At 41.9% G+C, this 17,433-nt stretch overlaps 1 protein-coding gene across 1 annotated transcript; it reads right to left on the bottom strand.

Annotated features, from left to right (window-relative positions):
* Positions 1-20: 20 nt before the first annotated feature.
* On the bottom strand, positions 21-10,250 carry LOC121537285 (DNA primase small subunit). Its single transcript, XM_041844957.2, has 13 exons — positions 10,008-10,250; positions 3,203-3,360; positions 2,938-3,044; positions 2,694-2,767; positions 2,350-2,486; positions 1,975-2,033; positions 1,655-1,764; positions 1,389-1,480; positions 1,133-1,262; positions 881-950; positions 610-716; positions 404-502; positions 21-300 (listed from the first exon to the last, which is right to left on the bottom strand). Exons 1-13 carry the CDS (start codon positions 10,114-10,116, stop codon positions 281-283), a joined length of 1,272 nt encoding a protein of 423 aa, XP_041700891.2. The 5' UTR covers positions 10,117-10,250; the 3' UTR covers positions 21-280.
* Between the last annotated feature and the right edge of the window lie 7,183 nt (positions 10,251-17,433).

Below are 17,433 nucleotides of genomic sequence, written 5' to 3'. Positions count from 1 at the left end.
AAATATATTGAAACAAACTGTAGTATGAAGTCATTTTAATTAGAAAACAACAGGCTACATAAAAGTTTTGCACAACTGTGATTTTAAATCGTTGATAGAGTAAAATATTTGCATGACAATTCTCAAACAGACCATTTGTTTACAGTATCTGTAATGTGTGTTCTCCATCTTTAACTGTCAGATTATGAACAACTGATATGATGGGCTTGTTTAAGATTAGCCAACCATTGTAGGTACCAATCCCAGCAACAGCCATTAATCCGTTGGACACTGCTCAGGGTTAGAAGTCCTTTTGAAGATCTGTGAAAAGAAATTGAGAAAAAAAGCCATGATCAAATCTTTTAGATCTGAATGTTCATACTAACAATTGTATTCTTCCACTAAGGACTTTAATTACACTCACCACTCTTTTTAAGATGCTCCCCTTTCCATGAGCGAGCCATCCCTTCCAGGAATTGATCAAACAGTTTCACATACTTCGCCAAGCTTGTTTGTTTGTAGTCTATGGAACCAGAACATTTGTGTTAGTCAAATCAACATGCAATGAACAAATGAATATCAGATCCCTTGGTTCTCTTAGTGATTAATTGCACTCGTCTTTTTGAATACCTCTTCTCTTCCGTCGCTCTCCTGCTTCTCTCTCATTCTCATCGGTGTCTTCCTTCTCCTCTTCCTCCTCTGCTGTCTTGGGCCGATCCAGCTCCTCACAGATCAGACTACAGGGAGATACAATAACAGGACCGGTGAGTATACCAACTGAGAAGAACCACAGGGACGCCACACATACAAACTTTGTGTTTAGCGCTTTGGGAATACATTTTGAATTTGTAAAGCTCTTTACAAAGTTCTTATTATGACAAATTGACTGAGTAGGGCTTACCTGATAGTGGGCACATCAAAGGGGTCAAAGCGATCCAGTTCTCTCAGGTCAATAGGAACAGAGATCCGCCCTTTGGCAAAGTAAGGAACAGGGAGGAAAGGTGTTGTTGAGTGTTGGGCTAATGACATCCTAAGAGTATCTCCCTCAGTTGGATGAGAGCGTCCTTTGACCGTTTCTTTCACAGGCAACATTTGGGTTAAACGTCTGTCATGTTTCAAGCATTACTCTTGCACTTCATGAGTTTTTCCTTACCTGTTTTGGGATGGACGCTGAAGGGGCTCTTCAGCAAGTGGTTGACTCCTTTACTGACGTTCACATCAAGCCGAGGGTAACAGTACTGCAGCATGATCTCCTTCTCAAAGTAGTGGCCCTTGGCAGTCGTCTGGTTGAAGAAAGTAGAGTTGTCATAAGTGCATGCTTGGCTGCCATTAACATCACCATATTGTTGCATTGTGTTATAACAAGGCTTATGTCTTTATTGCACTGTTGTGTGAGCATGGCCACCTACACGTTTGTTTTGGACCAGAGTCTTAAGTCTGCCCCAGCGCTTCTCAGGGTTTTTTTCAGTCTGGAAGTACTGCAGCAGCTCCTTTCTGACATGTGAAGTTTCCGTTAAGGAAAGGCATGTTCTCGCTCTCCCTCAACATGCAATTGATATATCACAAAACCTGCTAAACGGTAACATACGGAACGTGTGTGTACTGTATGTACTGTACGCATGTCACATTTCATATTGTGTCATATAATAAAAATTGGCAGAGAGCAAAAGGATATCTTCAGGCACGAGGGCCAGCACTTTGTCTGCAGCCTCTTTGCTGCCCAGTATGTCCTGTCCCACTACAGCGTACTGGGGAAAGTAGTGCTCCACCACCTTTAGGGATTCACTGGAGGGGAAACAGGGGGTTAGAGGTCAACTTGTCATTCAAGATTCAACGTGATGCTGCCCTCTAACAGTTAGACAATGCCTCAAACTAATGGTCCTTTTCTCGGCTATTAGAACCCACAACGTCTAACAAGGATAACACCATGTATGTAACTTGTGAAAAAAGGTTGTAGTTCATTTGGAAGGCTTTTAAAGTGAATCATAATCTTACTTGATGAATGGATGAATTGGGTCTGACAGCACTACTTTCCTCACCGTCTCTTCTCCACCCTGAAGAACCGAAAAAATATTAAATGACTCAATGACCAGGCTACTGATTTACATGAACACAGTGTAAGTTTGCTTACATTTAATATGAAATCCTTTCTACAGTCTTGTTATCACTGAGGCATTTCTTTACGCTCAGCATTTCTTGACTCAAATGAACAGAAACCGAGAAGCGTGAAGCTCCCGCATCACCACTATCAAATATTGCATGTGATTGAGTCTACTGCTCCATTAAAATACAGCCAAGAAGAGTATAACCCTTGATTGTTGGAAACCTCTTTTAGCCTTGTGTGGGTTATGTTATGAGAGGTGGTCTTACCTTGACCAGACTCAGGTACTCAGACACAGCGGAGCGCGCCGCCACAGAGAGCTTCCGGGCTGCCTCGTCACACACCCAGCAATGCACCCCTCTCCTGCCCGAGTACACCCACAGGCAGTGCCGGAAACCAAAGTCATCTGGAGCACCCCAGAAAAAAGGCAACAAACACAGGTAAACATTAAAATGAATCACATTCAGATAACATTACAAAATTACCGATAGAAAAATCCTGGTCCTCTGTTCAAGGTATCACCCATACATAAAAAAAAAGATATGCATTCATGACTGGCTTTGGATAAAGCGTCTGCTAAATGGCAATTAAATTAACCATTTTTTTGACTCACCTCGAAGGGCCCTGTCCAGGATACGGATGGCAATAGTCATCAGAGTCCAGCACTTTGGGCAGATGTCTGCAGCACTGCAAAACAAAAACAGACAAGACTGCTGATGAACTGTCCCACATTCCCAACAAAACGTCAAAGGTATCGTCCCTGAATTAGTCTGTTCTACATTCAAACATACTCCACATCTGTACAATAGAAAAGATGGTGGAACTACAAATACACTTTCTGGCTGTGATCCAAGTACCTGCAACAGCTTCTGACATCATCATAGTCTGTCATATCAATATCAAACACCAGCTCCTTCTCCAGAGCCTGGAAGGATCCAGACTTGACTGTGTTATGCTGATTGGGCTGAGGGTGACAGAAGAAGAGGAATGAACATCAATAAAATATGGACACTTGAGGGACAATAGAGAGGCAAGTGATTGAGTGAGACAGAGGGTGAAGAAAGAAAGCAAGAATGTGTGTAACAGGTGGTCAGATAAAGACGGTGAGTAATGGAACCCCACCCTGTGACTGTAGACCGCTCCAACGTCAATCTTGTACGGGTTCATCTTCTGCATCTCCTTCTCCAGCTCGTTCTGTGTGCTGAACGACTGATATCGTACGTAGATGTCATCCTTCAACGTGAAGGAGAACTCTCGATTTTGGAAGTAGTTCTTTGTCACTGAGGGTGTTGCAAAATAAAGTTGTCATCATTAAACTTGACTGGTTGTGAACAACTAGCCTTGTAAACACGAACCTCGGCAGCAAAGCTAAAGCTTGTTTCCGAGGTCATGTACAGACTGCTATTTAGCCGTAAGCAGATTTCACCAACCTTTACTTCGCAATACTTTTTTTATTCTCGATTCAGAAGTCACCGGTCTTCTAAACGCCCATGGCCAGTTGCAGGGGGAACGTTTGAATTTAAAATGCTCTGTTATTGAATTAAATAATGTTTTGCGCCATGAAGTAATCCAGCTATGTATACGTCGCCATTTTGTCAACTTCTCTCAACGTCTCTCATTGATCAAGACAGGTGGGTGTCCACTAAAGTTGTCAAAAGGCCTGAAAATGTTTGCCCGGTTCGGCTTAGCCCGAGCCCGACCCCCACTCAAGTCCGATGTCACAGAAATGTAAATGAGCCCGAACCCGAAACCCCCCCCCCCCAGATTTCTAGAAAACAGTTGTACCTTTACCCAGTCCATGTTACCATTGTGCATAACAACAAATTTCACCAGTGGGCTATATAAACCATTGAGAAGTATATTTTCGATGAAAAGCGAGTAGAGAAACGTACCTTAGTTATGATCAACATTTGTTGAACGTGTCGGGCTTTATAAAACATCCATATATTTTGAAATAAGACAGATCTAGCTGCTGTTGCCCATTTGAGTGTTTGTTTAAAACTGATTCCATAATCCGATACGATATAAATGGAGCTCCAAGCCTCACGCAATATGTTGAAAAAAGCAGTTTAAATATTTTTGGTATGCTGTAAAAGGCTTTTACAACTTGATTTCGTTAAAACATTACTTAAATTTGTTTAGGGTTGTTTACACTGTTCCAACCGGTAAAAAATAAAATAGGCTACCTGTTTGTTCTTAGTGTTCTTGTAGTTATTATTATTATTATGTATTACTATTATCATTATTAGGTCTAGTAGCCTTGTATCTATCTATCTATCTATCTATCTATCCACCATCGAGCTGTGAGAGCTGCATCAAGCCAATGCCTGATTAGGAAAACTTTTGGATCAGTTATGGGTCTACTTTCGATAGTTTACAAGGTCCAGCAAGGCACATTAGCAGGGCAGTTATAGGGTGTATTTTGTTAGGATGTATTGGTGTTAACAGATGCCATTGGAATTATGGGCTTCTCCTGATTCTGAGATGCACTGCCTGTCGTAGTCTCGTGGATCATCATTCTCCCGAGTGCACAGCCTATTCGTATCGCAGTTAGAAACATTTAAATCAGAAGAATGTTTGATCATCCTGGTGCCGGTAGTGGCTGCAGCTGCTGTTGCTGCAGAGAGAGACGTAGTAAAAAAGATGCGCAGACACGGACAGACAAGGCCGGCCCAGTATAAAACCATCGGGGCCCGTCGGGTTCAGGTTAAAAATGAGAACTCTAGTGTCCATGTAACTCGATAGTTACTCGTGAAAGGTAGCTCGAAAATCTGCTGCTTACGGCTAAACAGCAGCCTGTACACGACCTCGAACACAAGTTTTAGCTCTGCCGCAGAGTTCCGTGTTTACAAGGCTAGCTAGCTAGCTCTAGCAAGTAGGCCAATATTAGACCACAAATTATTTAATTACTTAATGAGAAAAGGTCGAAGGGCATTTCCATAGCGACTGCGTTTGAGAGGACTCATGGTCCAATCACCGCAGCATGTGTTCAGCGTCCGAAGTTACAGCCATGAACGGTTGACGATTAAGATTGGAGAATCGCCGTTTACCCCCTCCCCCAAATGAAAATGTAATATGGCTGGCAATGTTTGTTCTGACTTTGCACGCACACATTTCTTCTACTTTCCCATCTGGGGCAGCATGGTGACCATATTGCGAGGCTGATTAGCTAGACAAACAGGTGTGAAACACAGACAGGTGTGGCGCAAAGTGAGAACACAACATGGAATCTGTTTGGTTTTGATTTGGGTAGCATCTAAAAACTGGATTTAATAGTTTCTTGTTCACCGCTCGGCGATGCAAACAGCGATTATCCAATCGGAACCGTCTACCGATTATGGCTGTAGCTTTGGACACGGTCATAAACTGCACAGCACAAACAGTAGAAATCGGAGAAAATTGGGTGCGGCTAAACGCCTTTTGGGACTCAGTGATTTTACAGCTGAGGCCTTGCAAGGAATCCTATTGAAGAATGTTCCACCCTCACAGGCCTGAACCTGACGGGATTTGATTTGAATTGGACTATGACTGAAGGTGTGGGATGGGCTTTTTATTGTGTCTATTTTTGTATAGTGCCTGATGTCATTTTTTCCAACCTTTCATTTCGAGTAGGATACAGGGGCAGCGTTATGGGTGGGCCTGGCCCGCCATAGCGTACCTCATTGCCCATCCAAATAAAATATTGATAATTTATTTCACTGAGATGCACGCGGAAAGAAAGATGCATCAATCTCAGATAAAGCATCCCAACGAGCGAAACAGCTGTCCTCTGTCTCAGTATGTGTAGCCCATGTATCTGATGCTGTCTGGTCAAAAAGAGTATGGCATGTCATTGTCTTTTTGGCCAAACAGCATTGGCTACATATAGTAAGACAGAGGGGCGCAGTTTCACTCCCTCTGATGCTTTCTCCGGTGAGATAGTTTCAGCCATGCAAATTGGCAGGTGCACAGTGCACCGTTCGGATGCAGGAATTATTTTGGACTAACATGTGAAGGTAACCTACTTTTTGAATAGGCGGCACATCCAATAGGCTTAAAGTAAATTGAAATACATTTGCCAAAATTATATATTTACTCCTGTCTGTACAAAATAAAATCATTCAAAATACTTCACCAGAGACCATGAGTTAGCCACAGAGGATCATTAGCTTCTTTAAAAAGAGATTTTATACATTTTGTTCTATGAGATAATCATCAGTTAACATCACTGTGAATTTTGAAGCATTTATGTAATTCAAAAAATTACAAAGCACATAAAGGCTTCATAATTCAGCAGCACACCACCCTGCATCCCTCTGCTGGCTTGCCTCTGAAGCTAAGCAGGGTTGGTCCTGGTCAATCCCTGGATGGGAGACCAGATGCTGCTGGAAGTGGTGTTGGAGGGCCAGTAGGCCAGACACTTTCCTCTGGTCTAACAAAAATATCCCAATGGCCCATGGCAGTGATTGGGGACATTGCCCTGTGTAGGGTGCTGTCTTTCGGATGGGACGTTAAACAGGTGTTCTGACACTCAGTGGTAAATAAAGATCCCATGGCACTTACCGTAAGAGTAGGGGTGTTAACCCCGGTGTCCTGGCTAAATTCCTAATCTGGACCTAATAGCATCATGGCCACCGAATCATCCCCAGCTTCCAATTGGCTCATACATCCACCCTCCTCTCCCCTGTAACTATTCCCCAGGTCGTTGCTGTAAATTAGAATGTGTTCAGTCAACTTACCTGGTAAAATATGGGTAAAAAAATAAATAACCATAGATCAAAACGTATAAGATCTTCTAAGCCTGTGTTAACCTCAAACCTTATTTTTGGCATTTAATCCAAAACCCTATTCTTTCCTCATATGAATGGCTGAACAAACCAGAGGTAACTCATTTCGGGTTTTTAGGACTACAAGCGCTATTTGGGCAGCGCATTATTGAGTTGCGGCTGTCAGCGAAAAGCATCCAAAATATGTATGAAGAAATGTGTTGAGTATATTTTTGTTGAAACAAGGGCAGCGGTGTGTGGCGAAGATATTGGGTGTCTCTCCAGAATGCATGTGCTCAGCCCTCCAGAATGTGCTCAGCTTTTTCCCGCCAATTCTTGCGCATTCATTATTTATTTGTGTGGATTGTTTGCCCTTTGTTTATTTTGATCAATTCCCCATTACATACAGTACCGGTCAAAAGTTTGGACACACCTACTCATTCAAGGGTTTTTCTTTATTTTAACTATTTTCTACATTGTAGAATAATAGTGAAGACATCAAAACTATGAAATAACATATGGAATCATGTAGTAACAAAAAAGTGTTAAAATTAGATTATTCAAAGTAGCCACCCTTTGTCTTGGTGACAGCTTTGCACACTCTTGGCATTCTCTCAACCAGCTTCATGAGGTAGTCACCTGGAATGCATTTCAATTAACAGGTGTGCCTTGTTAAAAGTTAATTTGTGGAATTTCTTTCCTTCTTGATGCGTTTGAGCCAATGTTGTGTTGTGACAAGGTAGGGGAGGAATACAGAAGATTATTTGGTAAAAGACCAAGTCCATATTATGGCAAGAACAGCTCAAATAAGCAAAGAGAAACGACAGTCCATCAATACTTTAAGACCTGAAGAAGGTCAGTCAATACGGAAAATTTCAAGAAAGTTACTTCAAGTGCAGTGTCAAAAACCATCAAACGCTATAATGAAACTGGCTCTCATGAGGACCACCACAGGAATGGAAGACCCAGAGTTACATCTGCTGCAGAGGATAAGTTCATTAGAGTTACCAGCCTCAGATTGCAGCCCGAATAAATGCTTCACAGAGTTCAAGTAACAGACATCTACTGTTCAGAGGAGACTGCGTGAATAAGGCATTCATGGTCGAATTGCTGCAAAGAATCCACTACTAAAGGACACCAAATCAGAAGAGGAGACTTGCTTGGGCCAAGAAACACGAGCAGTGGACATTAGACCGGTGGAAATCTGTCCTTTGATCTGATGAGTCCAAATTTGAGATTTTTGGTTCCAACCGCCGTGTCTTTGTGAGACGCAGAGTAGGTGAACGGATGATCTCTGCATGTGTGGTTCCCACCTTGAAGCATGGAGGTGTGATGGTGCTTTGCTGGTGACACTGTCTGTGATTTATTTAGAATTCAAGGCACACTTAACCAGCATGACTACCACAGCATTCTGCAGCGATACGCCATCCCATCTGGTTTGCGCTTAGTGGGACTATCATTTGTTTTTCATCAGGACAATGACCCAACACACCACCAGGCTGTGTAAGGGTTATTTGACCAAGAAGGAGAGTGATGGAGTGCTGCATCACCCGACCTCAACCCAGTTGAGATGGTTTGGGATGAGTTGGACCGCAGAGTGAAGGAAAAGCAGCCAACAAGTGCTCAGCATATGTGGGAACTCCTTCAAGACTGTTGGAAAAGCATTCCAGGTGAAGCTGGTTGAGAGAATGTGTGTCCAAACTTTTGACTGGTACTGTATGTCCCCAGTAGTAAAATGTACCGTTAATCCCCATAATTTGGTTACATTAATTTCTGTTAATGCATGTATTAATTACAGTCATTTACTGTTCTCATTCTCAGAGTAGAAACTTTGTTTGCAGAGTTCACAACCTGCTACACTTGTGAAAAACAAGTTTTGGTTTATTTCATAACCATTATGTACAAGTTTTGGCAATTTTTTCCATTGTGTTTTGTTTGGAGTGCTCCTAGCCAGCAGATCCGACTGATTAACACAGTGTCATGTTACTTTTCAAAGTATTCCCGAAAAACCTTAAGTTGCCATTGATCATTTATTTTACTGGGATTCAGTTGCTAAGGATTCATACTCTTCAGAGGCATAATGGACTTTACAGTGTCCTTCTATTGAAATAGTGGCCTGGTAAACAAAACCAAAGCATGGGTTACTTATATCTTGTACATAAACTGCTTACAGGGTAAGGAAATCAATGTCATTTTGTAATTTGGGTGAACTATCCCTTTTAACACTGGGGGGCAATGTTAAATGGATAGTTCACCCAAATTGCAAAATAAATAAATTATAATCACCTAATAGCAGGAACAGCGCCATCTAGTGGTCAGAACATGGTCAGATCTGGATGTAGGATGGGACATTAACCTAACAACTTCAATGACTAACTTCTCTGAACAGGGGAAAAAAACATCACCAAATTCACTGGGACTACATTACATAGGATGAAGAAACAATACTCAGCTCCATACTACTTGTCAGACATAGAGAACTGATACTATATACACTCTTTTTTTTTTTTCTAACTCAGTTAGAAAAAAAGTTGTCCAAATCGGATGTTGGGTACTATATTTATTGAATCCTATAAATTAAAAATGGCCAATTTGGGTTTAATCAATTAGCTTAATTTCACAGAGATCAAATTATATTTCAACAAAATGTTGCAGGAATGCTAATCTTATCTGTTTCTAACTACATAAACGATTTTAGAACAAGCTGAGATGGTGGGTGTCAAAATCCTCTTTCTTGTGCTTTTTGAAGAGGAACGACCCCCAAAAGGTAGTGAAATGGGATGTCTTAGTGTGTTGTGTGAAGAATCCAACACTTTTTGGTGAATCTTAGTATAGTTTTTTTTACCAACTGCATCCGACCTATGCATAGCAGTAATGAGTAATTGCAGAAGATGCATGCGCACTTGGTCAAAAACAATACATTTTTTTCGGATGCATGCTACTTTTTATTTAGAAATTTTTGGGAAATACAGTTCATAATTTACCGGTCATAACGTCATTAATTACGATGGTTGCTCAGCGAAACGCCATTATTTGGTAAATTCCCAACGTATTTTGACATTATTAAGCTTAAAAAGCTGGTGAATGGCTGCTTCCTGGGCTTAAAGGAGAATTGACATTTTCAACGTCTCCTGTAAACCCAGATTCTAGTTCAAGAGCAGGCTAGCTAGCCAACTACTCACCTCCTCCATAGTTCAGCCACCGGTAATATTGAGAGAAAGGGAAAAGTCGGCGGTAGTAGAGAGGCAATAGGTCCGGTAGAGAGGCCTGGTCGTAATCAGCAACTGGCATTTCTGAAGTTATTATGCAAATGTCTAGATTTAAGTTAAAACAATAAGAAACCGTCAAAAATGTTGATAGCCGACTGTACACCGCAGTTGTTTGACTGACATTTGAGCGCGCGTGAAACTCTGAAAGTAGACCGGAATTTCCGGAAACAACACAGAACAGGCGATGAGGTTTAACGGCGGTTGGCATCCAATATGTTGCATTACCGCCACCTACTATACTGGAGTACAACTCCCTTATATATTGCTTGAAAAGTCAATAATTAAAAAAAAAAGAAATACCCTACCATCTAACACTACACTCACAAATTCAAAAAGAAAGAAATAATACTATTTATAAAATAAAATTAACATCACCCTACTCCACTATGTATTCCTACCTCATGCCCTCAACCTGAAAGGATGGGACATCACCACTTCTTACCACACCCTGTAACTCTTCTGATGTCAAGTCTCGCACACCCAAATACCTCTCCGCAGCTGCCACCACAACCTCGATTTTCTTCGACTTACGTTCCATCCCTGCAGTACAATTAATAACCATTGCTATAAATGCTAAAAATCCAATCTTACTGAAACATATATCCCTTGTTGGTGTATCCCTCTGTACTGGTACAGATCTACTACTCACACCACTCCTCTCAGGATCCCTCCCCCTTGACCCATCTTCCTCTACTTTCTTCACTGCCTCAGCATATGACAACTTCTGCACTACTCTAACCCTGGAAACCTCAACCTGCCTTTCTCGCACGGGACATGTCTGATCCCCAGCCCCATGGGCACCCCTACAATTAGCACATACTACTACTTCCCCCAATGCTACACATTCCTTTGTCTTAAGCCCTTCTGCACACTTCTCACACCTTGGAACCTCCCTCCTACACACTGCTGCCACATGCCCATAAGTTTGACACCTGTAACATCATAATGTATTCGGCACATAAGCTCGTACAGGATAACTTATATATCCTAACTTCACTTTGTCGGGCAAAGACTCAACTTCAAAACTCAAAAGAACAGACAATGACTCTTCTGTTTCCCCACCCTGTTTGTATCGCACCAAACGACGAGCATCACAAACACCGGGAATCTTCCCCTCAGTTGGTCAACTTTTACATTTACTGCTACCCCAGTAATCACTCCTTTCAACGGCGCCCTTTTCTTGAGAGCAAAACAATTCAAATTTCTTGCCCCCATTTGTTTAATTTCGAACGCCTTCTCCCTCTGACCAACAGAAACACAAACAATTATCACTAGACCACTTCTGGTTACCCTCACCGATTCCACTATACCCAACTATTTTTTCACCCACACTGAAACCACAAATGGGTCAGCCAAAAGGCAAGGGTCCACTTTTTCCAAAATCTTCACTCCTACTGTCACAGACTCATTTTTATCCTATGCTTCGGGCTCCGAGTACTTCACCACACCTACCACCTCCGATACTTCACCCAGTCACCCTCATTCACTTCCATTTGTCCTCAGCTCACTCTGCTTACATTTTCTACCACTCTTCTTAAAACAAACCTTCTCCCTTTTCCCCACCATTTTTATCTTCCTCCCTCTCTCTCTTAGACCTCCTCTGCCTCTCTTTTTCCCTCCATTCCTCCTCCGTATTCCAAGTATAAGTTTCCTTATGATAATACTGCACTTCTCCTGACATACATCTTGTTCTTGCTTTCTCAAGGGACGCCATTTACAAGGCTCTCCAACCGAATCTTTGTCTAAAGTTACTTGGTTCGCACCAGGGGACTCTGGCATCGCTGCCTTTCTCTCCATTTTCTTATCTTGTTCTTGGCTAACCCGTCCGAAAAGTTCAGCGCTCTCTCGCTTCGCCACCACAAACGTACAGTACATTCTTCTTCTTTTCGAATCCCTGTGCCTTTCTTCATCCCTGTTCAGTGATCATTCACAGCAGCTCAAATTGAGAACTTTCCAAAAGGTCAAAGTTGATTGTTTTTTTTTTATGCATGTGTTTAATTATCTGCTCATTTGTGACACTGAATACAATCATTTTCATAAGATGTTATCATTATCCATGATTTGATCTTCCTGACAGGCATGGTGCAAAGTGACTTCAATCTTATTTAACTCTGCGTGGCTTGACAGACTCACAATTCATTTTAATATGCTCTGGTTTTAAACATTACTTTCAGTTTATAAAATGGTGCTGCTGATGGAAGTCTACTGCTGTGCATTGGCATTGACACAGGCCTAAATGGTGCTGGATTGCATTTTTCCTCTATGACCATCAGATGGCGATGCAACGTCAGATAATCTCTCCCTGCAGGATTGACCTCCATACACACCCCCTCCCCCACGCCCACCACACTGCAGTTTCTCAGCAGAGGAGGTCGATTGGGTAGATGTGCCCCTGTTACCGGAATTACTCGTGTTCTCAGGGGTTCCTCAGAACCCAACAGGCATCTGCAATCTGAATCAAGCCAAGTAGCTTCTACTCCCTCATCTATAGCCCCCCATGCACTGTTGATGTGTGTGTATGTGCTTGTGCGTGTGCGTGTGCGCGTGGATCATGTATGTTTGCTATACCTGGAGTATGTTGTCGTTCAGGTGTACAAGTGGTAGACTGCACCTGACTGAAGTGGTGCTGTTGTGCTGAAGGTTGAGAGCAGCTGAGTGAGAGTTGAGTTATCACATCACAACACAGACTTGTTCCACTCACTCTCCATCCCTCTCTGCTCTGCAGCGTTGCGAGCTCTCTCCTCTACTGTGAGGGTGCTTCTGTTAGAGCACTGCTACTCTGGAACGGCCATTCTACCTAGGCTCTCTTAGAAGAGGACCTTGGTTGATTTCCCATTACTGCCCCTTTCCCACCTTTGATGCATCAAAGCTGTGCAGGTCTGTGGAATCCATGTGTGAAGTGAGAAAGTTAACATGTGTTGAAGGTTATCTTCAGAACATATAGGAGCATCTTTACAACCAGATGGAATCAGACAGATATATCCATTTCAGACAGAAGATGTGGTATATTACCTGTAAAAAAAAATACACGCAATGTTTATATGACCCCCTTTAAAACAGCACCTTATTTACCAAAGGGATACCCCTTTTATACACATAAGTGAGTAGTAACTGGCAAATTAGGAGGGGTGGGAGTTGGGGGGTGTTGTTAAACCATGGGGGCTGTTTGCATTTCAAATTAGGGAGGTGTTAAACAATAGAAGTGTTAATGAGTTTACCTGCAAAAAAGCACAGAACCATTCACACAGACCTGATTCCTGTATTTTGCTTACAGGGTCTGTGAAAATGCAGGAATCATGACTAGGTCTTTAGGTGGCTTTTATTTTTCCTTGTTTTTTTACCCCCTACCCCTTTCAGATATACCAAAAAGCTGGTATAAAAAAGAAGGCATGGTAAAATAGTGGGATTTTGGTCTGCATATGAAAGGGATAAGAGAGTGGGAAAAAGAGAGAGAAAGGGAAATAGAAAGAGAGAGAGAGAGGGCACACGTCACATAGTGTCCAGTACACGATGTTACCATACAATGTTGCACCTGACACACAGTTCCATAGCAACCCATTTCATGGCTCCAGCCATTCAGAAAGCGTCTCTCAGCCAGGATACAGAACAGAATAACAGTGTCTAGAACAGAATAACAGTGTCTATGGCTACACAACAAGGATGAAACACAGTCTTGTGTTTCTATGCATGTTTTAATTACAGTTACATGACATAGAGATATCAAATACCATATAGACCACAATTGAGAGAGATCCATGATTGGTTGGTGTTGGGGGAGTAGCAGGGCCAATGGGGAAGAGCACAGGGTCTGATGGAGGTTGATAGTGATACAGGATCCCCAGACATCTGTTACATCCTTAAGGCTACACTTTCCCATCTGGTCACTCAATCGCTCTCTTCTCTTCCACTCATTACATTTACATTTTAGTCATTTAGTAGACGCTCTTATCCAGAGCAACTTACAGTTAGTGAGTGCATACATTTTCATACTGGCCCCCCGTGGGAATCGAACCCACAACCCTGGCGTTGCAAACGCCATGCTCTACCAACTGAGCTACAGAGGGCCTACTCATCCTCACCTTTCTCTCTTTCTCTCTCTTCCCCTCTTTTTCTCTCTTTGCCCTCTGGTCATTTCCATGTAAAATCATCCATGAGTACCAACATGTGAAGTTTATAGGAGCATATCAAATTTGGTGTCAAATGAAAGATAACAGTCAATATTTTTGGGAAAGAAGGCATAGATACAGTGAGGGAAAAAAGTATTTGATCCCCTGCTGATTTTGTACGTTTGCCCACTGACAAAGACATGATCAGTCTATAATTTTAATGGTAGGTTTATTTGAACAGTGAGAGACAGAATAACAACAAAAACATGCAGAAAAACGCATGTCAAAAATGTTATGAATTGATTTGCATTTTAATGAGGGAAATAAGTATTTGACCCCTCTGCAAAACATGACTTAATACTTGGTGGCAAAACCCTTGTTGGCAATCACAGAGGTCAGACGTTTCTTGTAGTTGGCCACCAGGTTTGCACACATCTCAGGAGGGATTTTGTCCCACTCCTCTTTGCAGATCTTCTCCAAGTCATTAAGGTTTCGAGGCTGACGTTTGGCAACTCGAACCTTCAGCTCCCTCCACAGATATTCTATGGGATTAAGGTCTGGGGACTGGCTAGGCCACAAATCACAGAATGACTGCAATTGAATTGGCCACAATGGGAAATCATAGTAGTCAGAACCACAGCTGTAGTAGAGCACAGTACAGTACAGTAGAGCACAGTAGAGTACAGTAAAGAAATTAGAGTAGAATATAGTTCAGTACAATGGAGTAGAGTTCAGTACAGTACAGCAGAGCACACATGAGTAGAGTACAGTATATAATGTAATATACTCTACTCCTCAACTTGACTGTGATCACTCTACTTGACTGTGCTGTACTGTGCTGTACTGTGCTGTACTGTACTGTACTGTACTGAACTATACTCTACTTTTCTTTACTTTACTCTACTATACTCTACTGTACTCTACTGTACTAATCTAACATCATGCTAATAGACTTGTTGTTTTATTAATAACAGGTTTTAATTGCTTTAATTGCTTCTGTACTCTACTGTACTGAACTATACTCTGCTCTACTTTACTTGACTGTACTGTACTGTATTACACTCTACTGTACTGTACTGTACTGTGCTCTACGGTGCTGTACTGTGATGTTTAAACTTGTGAAACAGAGACGTCTATGATTGGTACAGATTTGGTCCGGTCTGAACCAACCAAATGTAGTATTGTTTGTAATGTAAGTAGGCCACTTATGTATTCAATTCATTCTTTAAGCAGTGAACTAAACCAATTAACTGACAGGTTCAGTGGCTCCCTGTGACCCTGATTAGACCACTGTTCTTCACTCTGAAGTGGATCTTGGATAGATCTTCTAAAATGGAAACAATTCTAATTTCTGTCTTGGAAATCTGCTTGTGCAAAGAAGCATACACTAAACTGATCAGCATTCGCTAATGAGAACAATGGTGACTTGTTTGTTGAACGAGTCTTGAAAGTGATAAAGATTCCACTTCCCATCAAATAGGTAGTGCACTGTGAACCTTTTTACAATATTTGAAGAAATCTAACATCATGCTAATAGACTTGTTATTTTATTAATAACAGGTTTTAATTGATTTAATTGCTTCTGTACTCTACTGTACTGAACTATACTCTGCTATACTTTACTTGACTGTACTCTACTGAATTATACTGTTCTGTAATGTACTGTGCTCTACGGTGCAGTACTGTGATGTTTAAACTTGTGAAACAGAGACGTCTATGATTGGTACAGATTTGGTCCGGTCTGGACCAACCAAATTTGGTCTTGTTTGGGGGCAGAGCTCATTAGAATAATAGCCGTTTTTTAGAATAATACCCAAACATGCAAAGGAGGATATTACATTTTTCTACCTTTGTGTACCTATTCAGGATACATCACCATGAAGATAATGACATTCATAATTATGCATTTCTGTATAGTGCAGATCAGGGACCCATGATGTCATTCTGTTACCTTCATTCTGTTACCGGGTGTTGATCCACTTCACTTACTGTAGTTCGATAACCAAAATAGATTTTTTCAAACTCAAGGGGTCGTATCATAGCTGACACCCCATTCTTTCTTCTCACATATTTGAATCTTAATTCGGAGGAGATATTTAACGTGGTTACAAAAAACTGAGGGAGTATTTACTGTCATTCTGTTACCAACTTTGCATCTGCATTGTTCCTCATGCAAATGTGTTTTAGTAAAATTTTCAGTGGCAATTGTTAAAAGTAGACTTCTGCATAAAAAAATAAGAAAAAATTGATGTTTTATTGTCACATACACCGGATAGGTGCAGTGAAATGTGTTGTTTTACAGGGTCAAAGTGCAGTGAAATGTGTTGTTTTACAGGGTCAGCCATAATAGTACGGCTCCCCTGGAAGAAATTAGGTTTAAGTGCCATGCTCAATGGCACATAGACCGATTTTTTCAGATTGTCGGTTCAGGTATTCAAACCAGCAACCTTTCTGTTGCTGGCCCAACGCTCTAACCGCTAGGCTACCTGCCGCCCATTTAGGTCAGGGGTGGGCAAACTATGACCCTCGCCTCGAGCCCATTCAATCCGGCCCGCATGTTTTTTTTAGGGGGGGGTGGGGATTTTTATGGGTTAAAAAGACACCCCAGTCCACACTTGAATGTCTAAAACTAGATATAAAGTATGTATAAATTATGAATGCTTTGGGCCAGTAACCAAAAGGTTACTTGAGCAAGGCACTTAACCCTAATTGCTCCTGTAAATCACTTTGGAAAAGAGCATCTGCTAAATGACTAAAATGTAAATGTAAGAATTGCCACAGCCTGTTTATTTGACCCCCCAACAATAGGCATGCTCTGTTTTGCCAATAACAATGGTTTATAGTTTTGAGAGGAGGAGGCATTGTGAGGAAATGGGAGTGGTGTTTTAAAGAGGAGATGTGGGACTTTCCTCCCCTCAGACAGACAGCACAGAGCCTAACACCAGCAAGTGCAACTCCATTGTTTGGACGACTTCCTGCCCCTGCCCTTGGCACTAGTGTGCGCAGAAAGCTTCCTTCCTCCCTGGGATAATTTTTCTTTCACCCCTTTTTCTCCCCAAGTGGTAGTTACAGTCTTGTCCCATCGCTGCAACGCCCCTACGGACTCAGGAGAGGCAAAGGTCGAGTGCTATGCGTCCTCCGAAACACAACCCTGCCAAGCCGCACTGCTCGCTTAACCCGGAAGCCAGCCGCACCAATGTGTTGGAGGAAACACCGTCCAGCTGGCGACCGAA

This window comes from Coregonus clupeaformis, chromosome 24, assembly GCF_020615455.1.
Source record: "Coregonus clupeaformis isolate EN_2021a chromosome 24, ASM2061545v1, whole genome shotgun sequence".
In the NCBI taxonomy this organism is placed as follows: Eukaryota; Metazoa; Chordata; class Actinopteri; order Salmoniformes; family Salmonidae; genus Coregonus; species Coregonus clupeaformis.
Note: the sequence above shows the minus strand (reverse complement) of the source record. Positions and strands in the feature narration are given on the sequence as shown.